This window comes from Nannospalax galili, unplaced genomic scaffold, assembly GCF_000622305.1.
Source record: "Nannospalax galili isolate Female #2095 unplaced genomic scaffold, S.galili_v1.0 scaffold406, whole genome shotgun sequence".
Classification (NCBI taxonomy): Eukaryota; Metazoa; Chordata; class Mammalia; order Rodentia; family Spalacidae; genus Nannospalax; species Nannospalax galili.
This window is the reverse complement of record NW_008357033.1, coordinates 7,148,282-7,172,181: the sequence shown is the minus strand read 5'-3', so window position 1 is coordinate 7,172,181 and position 23,900 is coordinate 7,148,282. Positions and strand designations below refer to the sequence as shown.

The window sequence follows — 23,900 nt, the reverse complement described above, 5'->3', positions numbered from 1 at the left end:
AGACATTTGTTTTATCTCTCAGCAATTTGCTCCTTGACCTTAGCAAGTCATTGTTCTTCTAAAGTGAAGCAACTGGGCCAAGTCAGGCTAAAACTATATATACAAATTTTTGCATATACATAAAGTATGTGCATTTTTCCACAGAGCTACAGCTACAGTCTACAGCTTTCATCGAAGTCTCAAAGAGGTCTGCCATCCAAAGGAAGTTACAAACCTGGGGTCTGAAGTGTTTCCAAGGTTCATCTAAGCTCTGTAGCCACAGAGCATTATCTCTAGCTCTACAGCCAACATAGCAAGTTGAGAGAGACAACAGCCAGCTCATAGTCACACAGCATGGGCCAGTGAGATGGCTCAGCAGGCAAAGGCAATTGCCTAAGCTGGGCCACCTGAGTTCAATTCTCCCAAATTCACATAAAGGCAGATGGAAAGAGCAGAGTCCACAAAGCTGTCCTCTGACTTCCACAAGTGTGCCATGGCACACACGCCTACACTCAAACATACAATAATAACAAAAATTTAGGGTTTTTTTTACATTTGTTTATTTATTTGGGTGTGTGTATATATGAAGGCCCAATCATACCACAGTAAGGATTAAGAGGTCACAGGACAACTTGAAGGAATCAGTTCTCTCCTTCTACCATGTGAGTCCAGGGCTTAACCTGCTGAGCCATCTCACTAGCCCAATGAGTTAAAAAAGAAAAAAAAAAATCACACAACTTTTTGGGTTTGGGGTGGGATTGGCACTTGGAGCTATCTCATTATAAAGTCCCATGTTCTTGCCACTAATCCCATTCGACGGTATGGCACCTATCCATCTACCTACCTATATATCTATCTTCATTTCTTTACTTTATTGTAATTTCTGCAATGTTGAGGAAAGAACTCTGGGCCTTGAGCAGAAGTATGCTAGGCAAGCACTCTATCACTCAGCTACATCCCTGGCCCACATGAATTTACTTTTAACTCAATTTCATACACCCATTCTCTGACCGTCTCCTCTCTTTCTCAACTCCCCTGATACCCCAATGCAATAATCCTTCAAGCCCACCAGACACCACCTCTTGATGCCCTCCTTCCCTCACAGTCCCCTCTCCCCTCATTTCAGGTGGCAATAAAGGTCAACATGTAGAATCATGCACCCTGGCTCCTTTGCTCTCACTTCACGTTACCTACAAAACTACTCTGACCAAGCTCACCTCTTCCCCTCCTGCTTCTGTACAGTTCAGAGAGACTGGAGAAGACTCCCCATATCAGATGATGTCACCAGCTTCAAGTGTGCCTTCCTGCCCGAGGGGGGGTCTCATTGCATCTCTAGGTCCATTCGTTCTTCCACTCTGCCAGGCAGCAATTTTACTTTTTTCCTTCTCTACTCTCTAACACCTCCTTCTCTGTCACTCTCAGCTTATGTGCCTTCTCATTTTACTACAACATGAGGAATCAAAGAGACTGTCCCTCCGAACTCTACTGTCACAGGTTTTCCCACACCTGTCTGAAGCAAAGCCCTAACACGCCTAGGTTCCACATCCCCAGCCACTTAATGCTTGCATTCCAGTAACTGTCTCCCCTCTCCTACAACCAATGCAAATGTGTACCCCTAAATACCTGATCTGCCACTGAAACTTCTCTTTCTACCTATAGATCCACCCATGTCTGTGGAGGGCAGTTCTACTGGTTACTCGCTCAGGTCAAAAGTCTTGGATCTGCTTCCTCTTTCTTCACAGCCATGCCCAACCTGTCAAGAAATCCTATATGCTCCATCCTTAAAAATATATCCAGAACCTGATCGCTCACCACTTCCTCAGCTCCCACAGAAGTCTGCCACAGTTGTCCCTCAACTGGATGATGCTTGTCACTCAGTTCCCTACTCCTCATTCCCTGCAAACTGTTTTCACAACAAATATAAACTAGAAATCAGATCAGATCCCTCCTCCACTCAGAACCTAACAGTGGTGCCCTGAGAATCAGAACCAATGTTCTTACAATAACAATACGATCTGGTTACCCAACTGTTGCTCCTCTACCCCACTCCTACATCTCCCCCATTCTCTCTGCCCTGGCTCTCAGGAGACATACTCCCATCCAAGGGCATCTGCAATGGCTCTTCTGTGAGAAGCTCCCTTTTCCCAGGTTTCTGCTGCCAGAATCCCTCTGTCTCAGGCCTACAAGTCTTTGCTCACCTGCCCTATCTGAATGGGCCCACCTCCTTATCATATTGAGTAATGCACCAGACTCCTGCTCCACACAGCACTCTCAATCCCTGCATTCTGTCCACCTTACCATCTATCAGCCTACTTCATTTTTGTTTTACTATGCTCATGCTGTTTTCCCTCTCCTCCTCCCCAACTCCCAACAGGACCTTCCTCTCTATTCTTCTCTGAAATAACTCAAGGATGTGGACAGTACCTGATACATGGACGGCTAAGGGCTAGAGATGTAATTTAGTAGCAGAACACTAACCCAGCATGCACAAGGCCCTGGGTTCAACCCCAACACTATTTTAAGAAACTTAAAAATTTTGTTATAGTGAATAACTAAAATCTAAGCAATTTCCTCTTTTCTGAACATGCAAGCTGTATTTTAAAGATAATTACAGAGTATATCTAAGGGAAAAACTAAGCAGCTATAAGACCATTACAGAGACCTGAACCCAGAGTAGCCTCTTACCATCCTTTGCATATGCCACACAGTACACAGTGTCTTTGTGTCCCTTGAGGGGCTGAAGTAAGGTGCCATCAGAGGTGTCATAAACCTGTCAAAAGGGATAAAAATATAGATTATCTATGCAATATCTATTATTCAGAATTCGCTTGGTATGCTATTGCTATTTTTGTATTTAGAACAGAACTGTTGTTGATATGCTAAATTTGTATCAAATAAAGACTGCACTGCATAACAAGAATGAATATGTCTTAATGCTGGATAAGCAGGAAAGGGGGAGGAGGTCCTGGTTCTGTACTCCATGTGGTCAGGAACACACAATCAACCTTGGAGAAACACAAGACTCAATTGATTATTCACTCCAGGCAAATTCTCCACACAAACCTCACTCACTCTTTTTTTCTTCCCAGTATTGGAATGGAACCTGGGGCCTTGTACAATGCTAGATAAGCCCTCTGCCTCTCATCCATATTCCCAGCCCTCCTTTTCAGTTTCTTGTTTTGTTTTTGGAGACAATGTCTCACTAAGTTGCTCAGGCTGGCTTTGAACTCACTTTGTAGCCCAAGCTGGCCTTGAACTTTGGGTCTTCCTGTCTCAGCCTTTCAAGTAGCTGAGATTACAAGCCTGTACTGCCAGGCCTGGCTAAACTTCACTCATTGTTATATGAGTTTGGACAAATGGAAGAAAAATCAAGAAAGGCCCTCTTATAACAAAGCCAGAAGGCACAAAGAATCAGTGGACAGCATGGCTAATGTCAGTGTAAGCACTGCCCCCTAATGTCAGCAGACAGATACTTTCACTTCCATGAATCTCAAAGTCATACCTAACAAATGCTGGGTTTGCAAGTAGGAGGGAGTGTTATAAAACCCAGCTGCAATGTAGATTTAGGGTATTTTATAGCTGCGAAACAAGTATAAATATGTGGAGATGTAAAAACACACCATCTGAGAAATGAGGGCAGAGCTCTCTCACACAATAGAACACTGGAGAAGAAAAACTATGGAGGGAAGTTGATAGGGTCTGGGCTGTTTACCCTGGAGAGAAGTCTGCACAACAGTTTAACATGGCCATTTCCCTGTGAGGTGACCATACAGAGCATGGACAAGTTCATGTACATCTAGAGAGGAGAGGAGGGGCAATCACAGAGGTTTTAGGGTCAAATAGGATTCTCTGAAGATTACTCGTACTTACTGGGATAGGATCCAGAGGGAGCCTGTGACCTTTGAAACCATGAAAAATAGAACAGCATTCATATGGAATTGTTTAGGTCAGGCTCGCTAGCTTCTCATGGAAGGATCGCTTTTAGCCTAGCTGCTGCACTTCCATCAGGGACAAAATATGAACTGACACCCACCCAGTTTCAAAAGCATTTTGATTAACTGTCTTCAACTATTTCATGGGTGTCTCACAGGGAAAGACAAATGACTCCAAAGGAGGTATTGTTCACAAGTTCTTAGCTGATAGACCGTTTACTTACCTGTTTTAAATAGCCCATTTCCTTCCTTATTAAAAAGTAATGACTGGTTTTTCCGCCCTTGTCTTTTTTTAATCTCAAAAAGGGGGTCAAATTTCAGAGTACTTACAGGATGGAGGAGGGGGAAAGCACTTAGAATGGAAACACAGACAAAATCCTACCAGTAATCTGTTTCCTGCAGCCAGAATCAGTTGAGTTCCATCAGGCTTAAATGCAAGGTCGTAGATACTAAACAGGAGACAAGACAAAAAGACAGTTAGGAACCAAAACGATGAGGTCTGCTAATGGTCAAGAAAGCAAACTTTATTTCCATTATGAAACACTGTGCGTGTATGGGGAAAAAATAATGGTTAAGAATTGCATCTGGTTGCAAATTCCACTCAACCACCACACCTTGGCAGCCCATTCCATCATGCTCTGCACGGCAGTCAGCTCTATCCCAGTTTTCTCTTGTCTAGAAGCCAGACACCAGAAATGATTCAAAGGGTCAACAACGAAGGGCACAGCTCTTCCAACAGTGCCATAATGGACAACCTTAGAGCAAGTGGGAAGGCTAGACAGCCACACTCCTTAGGTGCCAGACACCAACAGACTTAAGGTGAGCTCTGCTGAGTCCCTCTCTGCCCTCCAGGAGGCAGACAAAAATTTGTCAAGAATTTCTGTGTCATAGGCCAGGCCAGGTAGTGCCTACCTTCACTCGTATTTTATGAGTATATTGCCTACATGTATGTAAATGCACCTGTGTCATGCAATATCCACAGAGGTCAGAAGAAAGTATCAGATTCCCTTGGACCTGGAGTTATGGACAGTTGTTAGCCACCATGTGGGTGCTGGGAACCAACCCAGGTCCTCTACAAGAGCAGCCAGTGGTCTTAACCACTGAGCTATCTCTCCATCCCCTTTTTTCACATTTTAACATCTCTGAATTTGGCATGTTCTTTAATAGCTGGTGTGTCAGTTTAACTGATAGCATTTTTTTTACTTCCATAATGATAAGCAAAATAATGGCATTTTATAATCAAGGACCTCTTAGTAGGTAAAATACAGAGGAAGACTGTGAGACTAATACAGGAGATACATTGAAACTGCACTGAATTGCAGAATTTAAAGGAGGAAGATACACATTCAGCTTTGGGGAAGAGGATTAGTAGAAGCTTCCAGTAGAAAAACAGTATCTGAATAAGAGAAACTGAGTCATGCAGGAGGCTGACAGGTATAGCTTTTAGAAAGGGATCAAAGAAATGAAGCGGAGACAGCGGGGAATGTAAAAAGACTGAATCATCAGACCATTTACAAGTGAGGGAGAGGGGCTGGGCAAGCAAACCAGGCCATGGCTACATCACAAAGATTCTCCAACGCCTCCAGGTAGAAGATAAGCATGTATCCAGAAAGTGCCCACTGTAAAAGTTCAGCTGGGATAAACAGCCTTGCACTTGATAATGCACTTGTCAGTGGCAGTACTCTTATTACAGCTGCTTTCTTGCCTCTTCAAATGCAACTTTATTTCATCTTCACAATAAGCCTGTGAGGCCTCTGTGTGGAGGATTCCGCATCCATGAATTCAACTGTGGACCAAAACTATTTTGAAAGAACACATCTACAGTGAGGGCACGCACTTTTCCCTTGTCATTATCTCTGACAAGAATACCAATGATTTCCATAGCAGTTCCATTGCTGTAGGAGCTGCATGTCATCTAGAGAGGACTGAAAGCATGGGGGGAGTGGGGAAAGGTGGAGCCCTGGGCTGGAGAGATGGCTTAGCAGTTAAAAGCACTGACTGCTCTTGCAGAGGACCAGGGTTTGATTCCCAGCACCTACATGGTAGCTAACCATCTGTAACTCCAGTTCAGGAGATCCAATGCCCTCTCTGACCTCTATGGGCACTGCACAACACAGGTGCACTTACATGCAGGCAATACATTTATACATTAAAAATAATATTTTTTTTTAAAAGAAAGCATAGCAGAGGTTCCCATGCAAACACTGTGTCTTTATAGAGGGGCCTTGAATATCTGTAGGTTGGGGTCTTTGGAGTTCTGGAACAACTCTCCCATAATGGACAAACTGAACACAGTTTTATAGATGACATCATGGTTCACATTGGGCAGGTACCTCACACAACCAGCAAGAAAAAGGGCCCCTGAAGCCTGGGCTCTTAACCCTTGTACTGCATTGCCTTCTACTCTTGAATTCTTGTCAAATCTGCATCCTGAATGCTGTACCAGTGCTGATGTTTACTGAGCACTTTTGTTACTGGGTATACAAGATACAGGTTAAATGTCTTACTGTATTAAGTTGCTCAACCTCACAACTCTAAACCTATTTTGCAGATGAGAAAATTAAGGCAACAGAGTTAAACAACCTCCCTGGAAGTCAACTGCTACAGAGTAGAAGTGAAGCAGTATTCAGGTCTTGGCAGCCTGGCTCTAAAGTCCTCGTTCTAACCTTCAAGCCTTGCAGCCTCATTATTGCTATTATTAGTATACATCATGGTTGATGAAATCCTTTCCAATGGTTTTCATACCTCATTAAAAGAAAAAAAAGTATCAATTATTTAAGGCATTCCATGTAGAATTCAGAAAGTTTCAATTTATAAACAACTGTGTATATTTAGGGGGTACAATGTGGTGTTTATATATATTACATATAATAACATATTAATATATTACAGAATACTAACATCATCTGAACAACTTGCCATCTATTACAATGAGATATTAAAAATCTATCCATTTAGCCATGTTGGCGCACAGCTGGCTGATAAGGCTGAACAAAGGTAATCCTGTCTGGCTTTCCAGTGGGCACAAGAATAGAAGCAAACCCTGGCCTGAGTCCTGTAGTATCCTCCCTCAATGTTATATGGTAACAGGCCTGGACTTCCTTGTTTTTCATGCTTTCTTTCTGAGTTAGAAAAAAATATCTTCAACTTATTTCACATTCAAGAAGCAAGTAGTGCCAGGCGTGATGGCACAAACTTTTAATCCTAGCACTCGGGAGGCAGAGGCAGGCAGATCTCTGTGAGTTCGAGGCCAACCTGGTCTACATAGTGAGTTCCAGGCCAGCTTGGAGCTACTGGGAGATCCTGTTAAAAAAAAAAAAAAAAAAAAAAAAAAAAAAAAAAGCAAGTAGTAGAAGGGACCTGAGGCCAGGAAAGCTGACCTACCTGAATGTTTGCCCTTGCCTACTAAACAAACGTAGAGAGCTGCCCTCCCACCCCCAGGGGCCACAGGCCAACCCCTGAGAAGTGCTTGACACCTGTGCATTGCCAAGATGGGACATCAGCACTGAGAGTGGGTCTACCTTTCATCTAGTTCTTGGTGTGGCTCCCTTCCTGCTCCACACACACCATAATGATTCCTGTGTAACCTCTTTCAAAGAGCTGTGTGGGCTGGAAAGATTGCTCAGTGGTTAAGAGCACTTGCTGCTCTTGCAGAGGACCCAAGTTCAGTTCCCACGACCCATATCAGGTGATCAAAAACTTCCTGTAACTCCAGCTCCAGGGATCTGACACCCTCTTCAGGCCTCTACTGGCACGTGCAGACACATTAAAAACAAAAGTATAGCCCAGGCATGATGGTGTACACCTTGAGTTCTAGACCAGCTGGGGCTACAGGGAGACCCTGTCTTAAAACACACACACACACACACACACACACACACACACAATTTTTTAAAGAGTTGTTTGTGGCTGAATTAACTGGGGTTTTGGTGGTTGTTTTAGGCAGGGTTTCACTCTAGCCCAGGCTGACCCAGAACCTACTCTATAGCCCAGGCTGGCCTTGAACTTATGGCAAGCTTCCTAGCAAACGTTAGAATTACAGGTATGAAACACCTCGCCTTGGAATTTTTGTTGTTGTTGAGTTTGTGTTTCATGTAGCTCAGCATGGCCCCAAACTTACCATGTAGCTGAGGATGACCTTGAACTCCTGTTCCTCCTGCTTCACACTCAAGTGCTAGGATTGTAGGTATGTGCCACCCCTCTTGGCTTCAGGTATTTTTTATTAATTAATTAATTTATTTATTTGGAGGCAGACAAATATCATGGTGCCTGTGTACTCAGAGGGCGAGTTGCAGGATGTTGTTTCATTGCTTCCATCATGTTGTCAGGCTTCGCAGTAAGCGATGTTATTGCTGAGTCATCTTGCTCGTCCCAGATGATTTTTAAGTGTCTCATTTGGGCTAAGCCTGAACAATCCTCTCAGATATAAAAAAAACTTTCTGAATATCGGGAAATTTACTTTTTAAAAGTACAACATACACATCTAATTTGTGGTTATAAGCTGCCCAACATGGGTGCTGGGAACCAAATTCAGGTCCTTTGAAGGAGTAGCAAGCATTCTTAACTCTTAACTCTCACTGTACTTGGATCTGCACAGTTCAGTTTCACTCTCAGTTACATGGCCTGCTATAGTTCATTATTTCAGTTACCGTCTCCTAAATTATACTCATCTGCAAATCTGAGAGCAACAACAAAATTTTAGATTGTACATGTTAGACCTGGGGACCTGACACTATCCTAGAAACACTGACCATAACTGGCAACCTGGCAAGATTTTATGTTGAACCTCTCTGGCTTTAATTATATCATGAGGTCACAGAAACCCAGGATTGCAAAGGACCCTGAGCTTTGTCATGTAATCTAATGCCCCCTACAGGGCAAGCATTCCCTCTACATCCACAGTCTACCCAAGAATGACTCTCTCCACTTGTCCTCTATTATGAAAAAGATAAGCTGGGATATCAAATCAAATAATGGGATTTCACTGCTGAGACAGGTGAATCCTGCCAAACATCCTCTGTATACTCATGTCCCAAGATGCTCTTGTCCCAAGAACCTACAAGAATTCACACTCAACCCTGCTTACTTGCTTTGCCATTTTTATTTTATTTTATTTTTTATTGTTTTTGGTGCTGAGATGGAACACAGGGCTTCATTTACACTAGGCAAGCACTCTCTGACCTATATCCCCAGGCCCACCCCTCCATTTTTCTGGAAATGAGATCTCCACTAGGCTCAAGAGTAGCTAGGATTGCAATCTTAAACAAATTATATCACGTCATTACATTTTCTTGATGTGGTGTTAAGAATGGAGCCGTGGGCCTCACACATGCTAGGCAAGCTCTCTCCACTGAGCCACATTCCATCCACCTCAATAAAGATCAGTATCCTCATTTCCAAATGGGTAACAATTCAAACCTCATAGATTGTTATGGAGATTAAACTAAAATAGAGGTTGTAGTCATTGCTCTCTAACCTGACTGGAACAAGATGGGCTAGCCTAATGAGGCATTGTGGTTGAGATGAATCTAAAGCAGCTATTTAAGAGAGAAAAAAAATATAGGAATTCAGAGAAAAATAAGAGAATAATTAAAAGCTGGGGAGATGGCTCAGTGGGCAGCTTGCTGTGCAAGCACGAAGACCTGAATTTGGCTCTCCAAATATTTCATATAAGAGGTAGGTGTGACAAAGCACACCTGTAACCCCAGAGATGGAGGTCTGAAGACAGGCAGATTATGGGGGCTCACTGGCCAGTCAGTCTAGTCAAAAAAGTGAGCTTCAGGCTCAGTGAAGAGACCCTGTTTCAAAAAACAAAATGGACAGAGATAGGGGAAGATACCCATTGTCCATCTCTGACCTGCACATGTGCACACACTGGTTAGTACATACACACACACACACACACACACGGAAAGAAAGAAAGAAAGAAAGAAAGAAAGAAAGAAAGAAAGAAAGAAAGAGAGAGAGAGAAAGGGAGAAAAAGGAAGGAAGGAAGGAAGGAAGGAAGGAAGGAAGGAAGGAAGGAAGGAAGGAAGGAAAGAAAGAATTTTAGGAGGATATTTGAATAAGAAAATGGACTCTTTGGCTAAGGTTCAAAACACAAATTTAAATGTTAGCGAGCCTAGAGGGAAGAAGGCTAGGGAGACCACCCAGCAAAATGCACACTTTGACATGAAAGGAATCACTCTGAGCTTATTGAGCAGAGTAACAGAATCCCATAGCAAGTCTTGAAAGAGTTCTGCTGCTGTGTGACAGGGAGATGGGAAGTCAAGAGCAGGGGCCAGTGGCTAGCCTGGCTGTGGCCAGTCAAGGGCATCTGGGATTTTTGGGTTCTGTTATCTATTTTTAGTTTTCAGTTTTGTTCTGTTTTATTTCACTCTATCGTTCTATGGGTGGGCTATCTAGACATCATCAGGACTGTTGGCCTACACAGTCCTTGTACCTCCTATGCTAATAGGTTGTTAAATCTGTAATGGCCCCCAAACCAGATAGCCAATCTTCACTTGATCATTCATTTATGTATGCATACATCTATTCACCAAATAGTAACAGGTTCCAGAACCATTTGGAAATAAGTAAAACATAGCCATTGCTTTTAAAAGGTTTCTGGACTTCTGGGATAAACAGATTAAAAAAAAACTCTTACACTTGACAGACTCCACAAGTACCACAAGAGTAGAATGAACAAAATTCTGTGCCAGGGGTTGAGAACAGAGCAAATCAGGCTGCATTTGGCTAGCAAATGTTTTGTTTGGCCCACATAGTGTTTTACTTTGTTTTTTCCAATTAGGTGCCAACATTTAAAAATTAGGACATTTCACATTTAAAAAGCAGATTCCTAGCTTCTGGTAAAAATAGGAAGATCTGAACACACCAGGCCAAATTCCTACGTAGTGGTAATTGGCAGGAGCAGAGCAGCAGCTGCCCCTTTTAAGCAGATCGTAAGTGCTCCAGTTGCCAGTGCTTGCCACTGCCTATTGCTCTCTGACATCAAAGCCAAATACTTGGTTACCAGTTATCATCAGTTTGTACTGTGGGTGCTTTTATAAAAGTGAAGAGAGAAATAAAAAACTATGCTTGTGCCAGGCATGGTGGTGCATGCCTTTAATGCCAACACTCAAGAGGCAGAGGCAGGTGGATCTCTGAGTTCCAGGTCTGCTGGGGCTATAGAGAGACCCTGTGTTTAAAAAAAAAAAAAAAAAAAAAAAAAGCCGGCATGGTGGCGCACGCCTGTAGTCCCAAAACTTGGGAGGCAGAGGCAGGCGGATCTCCGTGAATTCAAGACCAGCCTGGTCTACACAGTGAGTTCCAGGACAGCTGGGGCTACAGGGAGACCCTGCTTCAAAAAGACAAAAAAACAAAAAAACCCAAAACAACTCTGCTTGCAATTCTAACACTTGGGAGGTTGAGGCAGACATGAGCTATATAAGACAGTCTCAAAACAAGCAAAACCAAAAATACTTATTTTTAATTTTTAAAAATATTTTATTATTGTTTTGTGTGTATGAGTGTATTGCCTACATGTATGTAAGTGCACCTATATCATGTAATGCCCATGAAGGTCAAAAGAGGGTGTTGGATCCCCTGGAACTGGAGCTACAGATGGTTGTTAGCCACCATGTGGGTACTGGGATTTGAACCCGGGTCCTCTGCAAGAGCAGTTAGTGCTCTTAACCCTGTGAACCATCTCTCCAGCCCCTATTTTAATTTTTAAAACATTTGTTTATGGGGGGGGGGCTGTGTGTGCCACAGAGAACATGCGGAGGTCAGAGGACAACTAGTGAGAGTTGGTTCTCTCTTTCCACCACGTGAGCTCCAGGGGTCATTAGGCTTGGCAGCAAACACCTTCACCTGCTGAGCCATCTCAATGTCATCCCCCCCTTATTTTTTTTTTTATTACTTGAATTTATTAAAAGAAGAAATGAAAGACACTGGCAAGTATGGTGTAGGAGAATCTTCCTAGAATAACAGACAATTCCTTATATTTAAGATACAAAGAAGTAATTCCCACTTATGTTACCTGCCTGATTCAAATTAACATAGAGGCTGAGAGTGAAGGGGAACTCAAGCTTAAAAGTTGGCTCCACCACATACTATGTGGCCTGGATAATTATCTACCCTCTGTGTGCTTCAGTCTGTAAAATAGAGATAATTATAGTAGCAACCAGAAAGTTCCTGTAAGGACATGAGGCAAAGTTCTCAGCCAGTGTCTGGCACAAGTCAGCACTGGCTATAATTTATGCAGAGCACAAAGGACAGCAAACATCTCCAAGTGAGCCTTGAGGGATGTTTACGATTTAAGTTTTAACAGGGAAAAGCCCAGGAAAGAGAGAATGGCACAAAGCTGAAAAGATCATCTACGAAGATTCTGAGTCAGGCTGAGAACCATTCAGTAAATCAGAATTTCCCTAAATGTGCCCCTGCCTGATGAATTTTGATGATAAAATAGAGTATGATGTTAAATAACATTGAATTATTAAGATGTCAAAGTCATTCTCTTTCCATTTTTTCTTTTTTTATTATTTTTGTGTTACAGTCTGTGGGTATGGTGGTGGGGGCGGGCAGCCACATATGCTATGGCACACCTGTGGAAGTCAGAGGAAAACATTCTGGTATTGGTTCTCTTCCTCTACCCTTATGTGGGTTCTGCAGATCAAACTCAGGTTGCATCATGGGGCAGCATTATCTTTATCTGCTGAACCATCCCTCAGTCTAGTTTCTTCTGTTTTATGAGACAGGGTCTTATGCAACCCATATTAGCCTTGAACTCCTGATCCATAGCTGAGGATGACCTTGAACTCCTGATCTTCCTGATTCTACATCCAGGAGTGCTGGGATTATAGGCATGAACCTTGGTTTTCTTTGCATTCTTTTTCAAGCTTTTAAAAAAGATTTATTTACTTATTTATTTGAGTATGTGCCTGCATGTGTGTGTATGTGTGGACAATGTGCATGCAGGCTCCTGTGGAAGTCGGAAGATAGTGATGGATCCTCTAGAAATGGAGTTTACAGATGATTATGAGCCACCTGATGTGGGTGCTGGGAACTGAACCATGGTCTTCTGCAAAAAAAAGCAGTAAGTTCAGGGACTGCAGAGATGAGCTGGGCGTATAAGAGCACTTGCTCTTGCAGTGGATCAGGGTTCAGTTCCCAGCACCAACATGCTGGCTAACAACCTTCTGTAATTCCATTTCCAGGGGATCTGATGCCTTCTTCTGGCTTCTGCAGGCACTGCACACACATGGTACACTTACATACATGCAGGCAAAATATTCATATACGTTTTTAAAAAATATTTTAAAGAGCAGTAAGTGTTCTTTTACTACTCTCCAGCCCCCTCAAACTCTTTTTGTCTATGTGTGTGCATGTGTATGTATATATGTACATGTATGGCATGTGTATCTTTTTATTTGCCTCTGTATATGAGTGTGGTGTGTGCATGTGTATATAAATGTATATATATGTGTGTGTGTGGTCTGTATAGAGACCAGAGGAGGGCCCTGGGTACCCTCCTCTATTAATCTGGGGCCTTGTTCCTTTGAGGGAGGGTCTCTCCCCTCCCTCTTTTTTCCTAAGCTGGTGGCAAGCCAGCAAGCCCATCCATCCTCCTGCTTCTGCCCCTCTTCTGTGATGGCACTACAGGCTTGCACTGGCCCACTGGACTTTTATGTATGCTGAGCTCAGAACTCTAGTCCACATTCTTGCAGGAAGTACTGGCTCTTAACTGCTGAGCCATCTCTCCAGTCCCCCCTTTTCAAACTTTCTAATCAAGACAATGTCTTGATTTGATGCTCATCTTCCTCATCTTGCTGATCTTCCTTGGGAACGTTCAACTTGAGACCAGGGGCGGAAAGGAAAGCCTCCCTTCTGACAGTACAGCTTACTAGTTTTGTTTCTCCCTGCTTGAAGTTTTAGTTTGCACTGAAGACAAACGATTTGGATTTTTCAGACATGAATAATTTTCTGCACAAAACATAAAACCACGTTTAAGCAAAAGTGCGGCAACTTAAAGAACGTCAGGTACACCTTAGCACCGGCACTTAGGTCGATGCAGCGGAACTGGTGAGTCAGAGAAGCAGCCTGCTGGGTGTAGAGGACCCAGCGCACTAGGAGCCGGGAGGCAAAGACCGGACGGTACCAGCGCAGACCGTCTCAGTAGGCCGCCCCCTACGCCCCTAGACCTGTAGGCCGGTTCAGAGCCCGCGGGCCAGTTGCCGTGGCAACGCACCGGTTCCCGCAGCCGCCCCGACATCCCCGCGCGTCCCGTTCCTCACCACTGCTCCGCTCTATCTCTCCACGTCAACACGGCCCTCATCGCCGCTTCCCTCACGCCTCGGGCCCCTCCTCCCCGCCTCGGCCGCCACAGGCTCCACTCCGCCAGCCACAGTAGCTACCTGCGCTACCCGTGGCAACCCACATGCGCAGTGAGGGGAGCCCGTACGCGAGTCTTCAAGTGCGCATGTCTGTAAGGACAGCGCGCTCAGCCAACGCGCTGAGCGCTCCAGGATCAGGGGCGGAGCGCAACTAGGGTGCGTGTGATTGGTCAGAAAAGGTGGGTGGGTGGGGCATCTCCCACTAAGGACTTGATTGGCGGAGCACTGGACGCGGCGGTGGCGGAGGGAAAGCGGCTTGGAGCCCAGGCTTTTCCTCCCCCGAGGCTTTGACTTCGGTGGAGTATTGTGAGATGTGGTCACGTTTCACTCCGCCTCCGGGCCTGGGGCTGCAGCTGCACCGCGGGCGACGGGCATAGCTGAGATGGAGAGTCCAAATCTTGGGGATGGCGGCGCGGAGACCCTCATTCCAGACTCGCCGTGGGATCTCCGGCAAGTTATCTTCTCCCAGACCTCAGTTTCACTATTTGCACAATGGGAGCAGGGGAGTCAACTTGTGTAGGAGCTATCTATGTAGGATCTGTGTAACCTTCAACAGGAAGTGACAGACGCCTGAAGGCCCGCCGATATAGTTATGGGGAACTAGGGCTGCAGCTGTCGCCCCTGTGGGGACAGCCCTGGATGTACCCGATTTTTTGTTCGAATTGACTGGGGAGCTTGGAAGACGAGGGAAGTTTTGGGATGCAAACAGGTCGGGTTGTGATTGGAAGTACCTAGGAAGAACTGAAGGAAATGGCACGTTCACCACCCCAGGGCGCCCCAGAAACGGGTCCTGTGAAAAGTAAAAGATGAAGCTTTTGTTATTTGTTGTACACCACGTAGGAGACAGGGCTAAAATAATTTACCTGTTGGCGTTTTTCAAAAATTGAACGCCCGAACAATTTTAAGGTCTGGAGGAAACCCAGCACTTTATAAACCAGGCTTCCTGAAGCAAGCCTGTGAAGGCAGGAGGATCAGCAGTTGGTCATCTTCGGAGTACATCGTGGGTTCAAGGCCAGCCTGGGATGCATAAGACTCTTATCTCAAAAAAAAAAAAAGCTTTTAGCCGGGCGTGGTAGCACGCCTTTAGTCCCAGAGGCGGGCGGGCAGATCTCTGCGAGATGGAGGCCAGCCTGGTCTACATTAGCAAGTTCCAGACCAGTTGGGGCTATAGGGAGACCCGGTTTCAAAACAAACAAATTCTATTTTTAAATAGTAATGGTAATTTATTAAAAAGTTACTACTTCCTTTTTACAGATGAAGAAAGGAGACTTTAAGAGCCTCAGTAACTTTTTCTTGGATGCTCAACTAATTAATGTCAGAGCTGACATTGAGCAGTCTGTTAAGAGTTCACCAGGTTTCAATTTTCTCTGTATCATTTCTGTAAAATCCTTCAAACTAGTATTTAATCCAAAATTGCATCAGAATACCATGATTCTAACTGTAGTCAGTCACTAGTTCTTGCTTAATTCCTCTATTTGTAGAATGCAGATTGAGTTAGATTGTCTCTCTAGACTCGTGTATGATTTAACTCCCAATAATAGTGTGGAGGGATGTGTCAGACCATGATCTGGTAGATCTGGGCTCTGGTATCAGTTCTGCAAGTAATTTAACTTTGTTCTCATACAACTTTGTAAGAATAAATTTTAACTTCACCAAGTTATGAGAACCAAGAATGAAGGAGATCTAGAAGTTCTTATCAGAAATTATATACCTTCAGCCAGTGAGAAGGCTTAACAGGTAGAGGTGCCTGCTGTCAAGCCCAAGAATCTGAATTCAATCCCTGGGACCCAGATGGTGGAAGGAGAGAACCAACTCCCTGGCACATATATGTAATTTTCAGGTCACTTATATGCAGAGGAGAAGGCTAATTGCTTTAAACAGTTTTGTTGATCTCAAGTAAAGAGCTTAGCTGTTGGTTCATATTCTCAAATTTATGCCACTGTTACCAAAAATCTTTATAATAGCCCCCAAAATAATCCAAAATTTCAGCAAGTAGCTTCAACTATTCACTGTGTAGAGATTTAAACCTGTGTCAGAAGACAAAAAAAGTTATCAAAAGTAGGAAGATACTGTCATAGCACAAGACTGGTTCATACTGACTTTGATCTTACCTGTTGTATTCTGAATATTTCATGTAGTTCATGAAATTGAGTCATCGAAGGAAAAGAAATTTTAAATGAGTTCATCTCTTGGGCTTTGTTTTTCTAGCAATGAAGATGCTGCTTTTGGACTGGGAAGAGGAGAAGATGAAAACGAATCAAGAGTGCTAAAAAGAAGCAGTGAGTGTAGCCCCCTTCTCCAAGAACCTGTTGTTTCTGCTCAGTTTGATGGTGCTGCAGTGACAGAATGCCATAAGCCTGTCCCATGTGGATGGGAAAGAGCTGTGAAGCAAAGGTTGTCTGGGAAAACTGCAGGAAGATTTGATGTGTACTTTATCAGGTAAGCATGCAAGATGGGAAATAAAGATAACAGCTAAGGAATTTTGTTCAGACAGGTAATGGGAAAGCAGAGAAAGAACCAGCTTATGGGCTGGGGTGATGGTTCAGTAGATAAGGCACTTACGGTGTAAGTGTGAGGATCAGAGCGGGTAGGACCGTAAGCTGCCTCTGATCCCAGGCCTCGGGGGCAAAGATGGGATCCCCTGGGCAAACTGGCTAGCTAGACCAGCCAGAATTGGTGAGTTATGTGTTCAGTGAGAGATACTACCTCAGTAAACAGAGAATCATTGAGGAAGACACCCAGTTTCAATGTCAGGCCTCCACATGTGCCCGCACACAGACACACACACACAAACACACTCATATGCCTTTGCACCTGCATACACCCATGCCCACACAAACATGCACACATCATGCACATACACATTTAACAAAAGCTTAGCTTATTGTTATAAAACCATTGTGGGCTGTTCCTTCATTGTCACTGGGTAGCTATAGGAAGTGACTTGGGAACAATTACATGAATTTTGTTACTCTGACTCTGAGTGGTTTACAATGCATTTTCACTTGTTATATTTGTATGCTGATTTATTTTATGTGTATGAGTATTGTCTCCATGTATGTAAGTGCACCATGTGTGCAATGCCATGGAGGCCAGAAGAGGGCATCAGATCCCCTGGAACTGAAGTTACCTAACATTTGTTAGCTGTCATATGGGTGCTGGGAACTGAACATGGGACCTCTGCAAGAGCAGCCAGTACTCTTCACCTCTGAGCCATCTCTCCAGGCCCCTGTACATTCATTTTACATAGTTGTAGAGGAATCTATTTAAAAGGGCCATTTATCACTTTTTTAAAACTTTCAAATGATAAACCTCTCTAGCAACGTTTAGAAATTACTAATTAGAAACCTGAACTATGGTCTAAATCTTTCTAAAAGTCGACCCTATTTACCAGCAGTAATTTTCCTTTAATTTCATTTTTTTAGCCCACAAGGACTGAAATTCAGATCCAAATGTTCACTTATTAATTATCTTCTCAAAAATGGAGAGACTTCTTTTAAGCCAGAAGATTTTGATTTTACTGTACCAACTAAAGGGGGCATCAAATCAGAACATAAAGACAGCAGCCTGGCAGTTCCAACTTCCATACTGCCAAGTGAAAGTGCCATTTCAAACCAGAACCTTAGGACACGACACAGGTGGAAAACACATGTGTTGCCCCTGCCAGGTGGCAATTCAGAGTTGCAGGATAGCAGGCCATCTAGCTCTAACTCTGTTCATCTGCTGCTGACAGAAGATGAGGACATACATCATGGTAGCCCCAGGAAGATTAGAAAATCAGAAAGAAAAGTGACTGTTTGGAAAGGAATTCAAAGTAGGAAAACCAAACAGAGGTGCAGGCAGAGTCCTTCAGATTCTGCTCAAAATGACAGAAAAAGAGAATCTGTGTTTCATAAAGCAGAGGCTGAAAGTGACCCCATTCCACAAGAAACTCAGCTCAATAGAACTCTCTGCATTTCCAATGCCCGAGCAATCGACAAGACTGTCAGTGAGGCCAGTGGAGAAAAGGGCCCTGTGAAAGAAAAATCACTGAGGTCAGAATCAAATCTCCTTTCTGAACAAGTAACTTCTGACATCACAAACAAATCATGTTCAACTGAAGAAGCAGGTGATGTGAAGCATGAGGCTCCCTTTTTAGAATCAGAGGAAGTCATAGCAGAGGTAGAAGATGGGAAAAGGAAGAAGCATTTGCATATTGAAGATTTAAAATGTGGCTCTGAAATGCCCAGCTGCTCACAAGCTGAGAAGCACTTTGCTTCTGAGACAACGGTTCAAGGTATTCACTGCATAAAATCCAGAATCTTGTGTTTCATGCCTGCACATGGTTGAGATTTGGAGTATAGTGAAGGAAGAAGTCTGTGTGCCAGATACACTCTCCCAGTTGGTCCCAATATCTTGCCTAAGTGAGTTTTGGGAATAGGGTCTCACATATCACATGCTGGCCTCAATCTCACTATGTAGCTGAGGATAACTTTGAACTTGTGATCCTCCTGCCTCTGCCTTCTGAGTGCTTGGATTACAGGTGTGTGCCACTGTGCCTAATTTTTTACACAGTGGTAGTGATTGAACCCAGGGCCTTATGCATGATAAGCATTCTATCAACTGAGCCACATACTCTGCCCCTAACTGATCTTTGAGCTAACTGGTCATCAGGCCCTTTCTTATGGCAAAGAGGGAATCAGTTGGCTACAGGAAAGATGCCCAGCAAAAGAGGACAGTGGCTTGTCGTGGCTACACCATCTCTCCCTGAGCATCAGCTAGGACTCAGTGCAGCTTTCCCCTCTTCCCATCCTCTTTCCAGACAGCAGTCTTAAGACTTTAAGGAAAATTAGAGGCTTTCACTAGTGAATAATTTAGATAAGACTCCTTGTATACAGAAACTGACCGAGCAGTCTGTCTTGACACCCCTCCTGTTACTTACTACTGAAGTATGATTTTTAATTTAATTTCATATATATCATGGTCATTTTTATCTTCTATTATAATGTAATGCTTCTCTAAAAGGCCTGAGAGCTCTAAATAATTCAAAAGTGTAATCATGTAGTTCATGTATTATTTGTAATATGCTCTTAATACCGAGGTCAGGGCTTAGCAATTTTGCCTTTATAATACTGTGGTGAATAATAGATAAAAAGGAGATCTTCTAGCAGCTCTGTGCTAGTTATTCATTATGCCATTATGGTATAATGAATAACTCCCTTAAAGAAGAATAGTAGTATTTTACTTGGAATCCTTTGGGGCAGCAGCCTGGACAAATTGGTAGAACCAGGGTAAGACCTGGTTTCTGTTTTCAGGCCCACTGATAATTATACATCTTCTCTGTGCCTGGAATTTCTGTATCCTTTATAGGAGATGGCCACACATACCTAGGAAATGGATAAGAATTCCTCAAGTCTGTTCTTTAAAGACTTCTTAAAGAAGCACTTGGTTGTATAGATTTATTGCTACAATATTGGGCAAGTTAAATATTTAAAACATCCTTTCTTGACTAAGGTGGAAGTATTCAACTCATCCTAGAGTGAAAAAAGTCCAGTTCTAGTATGGAGTGGTCATAAAATGAAAAAAGCAAGATTCTACCTATGATCCCAATATGATAAAAATGGATACACATATATAGGCATACACGTAAGTCATCCAACATAAGTCATAGAGCAGTAGAAAAGGGCATGGGCTCTTGAGCTAGACTGGCTTTGGATTTTAGCTCTGGCATTAGCTATGACCTTGGGCAACTTATTTAGCTTCTCTGTGCCTTAGTTTCTTTAGCTATGAAATGGAGATAAAATAATGCCTAGATGATAGAGTACTGGAATTAGAGTGATTTATATGCTTGTACTATGTAGCCCAGGCTAGCCTTAACTCTGTCCTCCTGCCTCAGTCTCCCAAGTGTTGGGATTACTGGCACACACAATAAACTATAGATTCTGTAAACTGTTGGTTCTTCTCTGCAGAAGACACCATCCCACGAACACAAGTAGAAAGAAGGAAAACAAGTCTGTATTTTTCCAGCAAGTACAACAAAGAAGGTAACCCTTTCCCAATCAGTCATGGGATTTTAAGAGTCTTTCACGAATGTAGCTCTGATTTGGTGTGTTTGTTTAGCGCTTAGTCCCCCAAGACGCAAAGCCTTTAAGAAGTGGACACCTCCTCGGTCACCTTTTAATCTTGTCCAGGAAACGCTTTTTCATGATCCATGGAAGCTTCTCATCGCGACTATATTTCTCAATCGGACCTCAGGTTTGTGGGTTATTTTCATCTGTGTCTTAGAGACTGGTGAGGAGAAAGAGAAACACACTGATTAAGAGACCCAGGTTCAAGTCCATTTGAGTTTTTGTTGTTGGGTGAGACTTTTCCCTGTCAGCCCTCAGAGCTCTTGACCCATGAGGAAGTTAGACTGGATGACATCCAACAATGCCCTCTCTAGCACTGAGGGCCAGTTGCCATTGATTTCCTGCTTCAAGAGCAGTTGTGGTCATTGATGAAGATCACTTCTTTTTCATTGAATACACATTGTATTCTGTATCTTCCCACAGTAATTACCTTGTCATCTTAACTATTTAAAAACTCAGCCAGTTTCAATATAATTTGGACTACTAGCCAAATAGATTAACAGTGTTTATTTGGCTCTGGAAGTGGTTGCAGTTCAGATACTGACTTGTCAGTGGTTAAACAAGCAGGGCTGGGGGTGTAGTAGTAGAGCACTTGCCTAGCATATATGGTACCCTAAATCTCATCCCCAGTACCATAGATAACAAAAATCTCCATGAGATTTCTCGATGAGAAACTACCTGAACTTGAAGTCAGCCTTTCCCAAGGCTTACAGCATGCAGTTTTTTATACAGGCAAGATGGCAATCCCTGTGCTCTGGGAGTTCCTAGAGAAGTACCCTTCAGCTGAGATAGCACGAACTGCAGACTGGAGAGATGTATCAGAACTTCTTAAACCTCTTGGTCTCTACGATCTCCGTGCGAAAACCATTATCAAGTTCTCAGGTATGTCCCCTAGACACAAAGGCAGAAGCAAATTGTGCCACTGGATAGAGCCACAGCTCAAACTTTAATGCCCTCAAGTGCTACCTTAATAGAGGTTATTTAACTTAAGCACCAAAAACATGAATAAACAGTCCACTTGCCCCAAGCCATAGATACCAGCAGATCCAGACTATAAGTCTTTGCCCGGCACTGAGTCAGGCCACGTGGACAGGAGTAAGAAGGAAGCCATTTCCACCATCTAGTTATTGAAGCACAAAATACCAGCTGGGAGGAGGCAGGTGATGAAGGGAGAGTGGTCACAGCAGGGTTGCTTCAGAAGTCTTCCTGTCCTGTCATCACAAGTTTAGGGAAGGTGCCTTCCCCCAGGCTGACCACATATGTGGGATATTATGTTCTGCAGATGAGTATCTAACAAAGCAGTGGCGGTATCCAATTGAGCTTCATGGGATTGGTAAATATGGCAATGACTCTTACCGGATCTTTTGCGTCAATGAGTGGAAGCAGGTAAGGCCCACCACCAACCACCACACACAGCCCTAAAACTATGTATTGGACACAAGTCCTGTTGTAGTCCCAGCCAGTTTTGCCCTCAGTGCAAAGAGCAGTGGAGATGTGAGGTTATGAATAGTAGGAAAGAATCCTCAGACACTCCCCACATCCTTTTGGTGTGGCCTCTGACAGCCCTCCAGAAGTTTGTCACTTCTCACCTTATTTTTCTTTCCCCATCTATATTCTGTCTCTAAGCCTAATGGGGTTTTCTTCCTGCTAAAAGGAGCCTTCTGGGGCTGGAGAGATGGCTCAGTGGTTAAAGGCACTGGCTGCTCTAGCAGAGGACCTGTGTTCAGATCCCAGCACCTACAGGGTAGTTAACAACTGTCTGTAACTTCAGTTCCAGGGGATCTGACACCCTCCACTGGCCTCAGAGCAGTGCCAGGGCACACTTAAATACATGCAGGCAAAACACTTATACTCCAAAAATAAAAATAAGTAAATCTAAAAAAATTTTTAACCAGATAATAGTGAGGCTTGCGTTTAACTCCAGCACACAGGAGACAGAGGCAGGCAAATCTCTATGAGATTGAGGCCAGCCTACACTACATAGGGAATTCTCGGCCACCTTGGGCTACCAGAATGCCTGTCTCAAAAAACAACAAAAAGAGCCTCCTAGTTATAAGCAGATGGCTCAGTTGATAAAGAGCTTGCCCTGAGGACCTGAATTCAGATTCCCAGAATTCACAAGAAAAGCAGGGCATGACATGAACCTGTAATCCCAGTGCTGGGGAGGCAGAAACAGGAGAATCCCTGAAAGCTCTGTATAGCCTGGCCTAAGCCCCTAGACCAGATAGCCTGGCCAGTGTGGCAGAGCTCCAGGCCAATGAAAGACCCTATCTCGTGGAAAAAGTGGAAGGGGAGATGACTCAGCAGGTAAAGGTACTTGCTGCACAAGCTTAGAGCCCTGAGTGATCTCTGGAGTGGACATGAAGGTGGAAAGAGAGAACACTTTTAAAAGCTCATCCTCTAACCTTCACAGCTATGCTGTGGCACACAAGTGTATGCACGTGCGCACACACACACACAAATAATAAAATCTTAAATTTTTCTTTATAAAAAGGCCTCCTGGGCCAGGTGTGGTGGTGCATGCCTTTAATCCCAGCACTCGGGAGGCAGAGGCAGGCAGATCTCTGTGAGTTCAAGGCCAGCCTGGTCTACATAGTGAGTTCCAGGGCAGCTGGGGCTACAAAGAGACCCTGTCTCAAAAAGACCAAAAAAAAAAAGGCCTTCTAGTGCTTCCCACAAGCTGTATTTATACTGATTGTATAGAAAGAGGTGGCAGAGTAAACCTACCCTGTGTATACCTCAGTCCAAGCCACTGTGTCATAACTGGTCGGAAAAGTAAATGGGGAAACAGAACATTTTAAAATTAATAATTAAAAATGTATAAAATAATTTTTTTAAAAGGTAGAAGGTTCCTACACATGCTCAGGAATGCACATACACAAACACAAAACAAAAATGAGTGACGAAAAAAGAGTGTGTTGTCGCCCCTCACTCTGGGAAAGCAGATGGATTGGACTGAGACTATTTGCCTGTTGTGTTTCTCCTCGCTTCTCAGACCTGAATATAGTATAAGGGTCCAATGCAGCTCATTCTGTTAATTCTGCTCAGCACTGGTACATTCTGAAGGCAGCCTGGCAGCTGGGGGTGTCCTGGCACACTGCACTCATTAAGTATTAATCCATTGGGGTCTGATGAAGCTGAGTCTGAAGAGGCACAGTCCTACCACTATTCCACCAGAGCAGAGCCATCCATTTAGCCTCACAGGGTCTAAAACTTCCCTCCAGAAGATAGGTGTCAGTACCTCTCCACCTTCTGCTCCAGGTCTGGGTTGCTTCTGAATTGGAAGGACTTTGTAAACACAGGATTCCTAAAATGTGAGGTCTAATTTTAAACATGAATGCTTCTAGGTTAAGGTTATTTTATATTTCAGTGATACTATCATAATAAACTTCCTCATTAAACATTTAAAAGCCTTTTTTGTTTTTGTTTTGAGACATTTTGGGGTGGTCTCCCTATAGCCCCAGCTGACCTGGAGCTCACTATGTAGACCAGGCTGGCCTTGATCTCAC

At 43.6% G+C, this 23,900-nt stretch overlaps 2 protein-coding genes and 1 non-coding gene across 5 annotated transcripts in view; 2 read left to right on the top strand and 1 right to left on the bottom strand.

The window, feature by feature from the left end:
• Ift122 (intraflagellar transport 122) overlaps positions 1-14,352 on the bottom strand; it is a 73,208-nt gene extending 58,856 nt beyond the window's left edge. The window contains exons 1-3 of one of the 3 annotated variants that reach the window (XM_008854919.3): positions 14,186-14,352; positions 4,294-4,360; positions 2,665-2,749 (exon numbers count right to left, since the gene is read on the bottom strand). In XM_008854919.3, the coding sequence (XP_008853141.1) occupies positions 2,665-2,749; positions 4,294-4,360; positions 14,186-14,226 (193 nt within the window). In that variant the 5' untranslated portion in view covers positions 14,227-14,352. The remainder of the gene's footprint in view (positions 1-2,664; positions 2,750-4,293; positions 4,361-14,185) is intronic. The other 2 variants (XM_008854918.3, XM_008854917.3) reach the window with 2 other exon arrangements.
• A 155-nt stretch (positions 14,353-14,507) lies between these two features.
• Positions 14,508-21,777, top strand: Mbd4 (methyl-CpG binding domain 4, DNA glycosylase; the record flags this gene model as incomplete). The annotated part of the gene is given in 7 exon segments (XM_008854950.3): positions 14,508-14,734; positions 16,493-16,723; positions 17,710-18,560; positions 20,233-20,307; positions 20,384-20,518; positions 21,124-21,273; positions 21,674-21,777. Coding segments are annotated over 7 exon segments (1,614 nt in total), but the record flags the coding sequence as incomplete, so codon positions are not given.
• A 1,271-nt stretch (positions 21,778-23,048) lies between these two features.
• Positions 23,049-23,184, top strand: LOC115067911. The gene has a single exon (XR_003847270.1). It is a non-coding gene; the product is annotated as a small nucleolar RNA SNORA51 (small nucleolar RNA).
• The last annotated feature ends 716 nt before the right edge of the window (positions 23,185-23,900 follow it).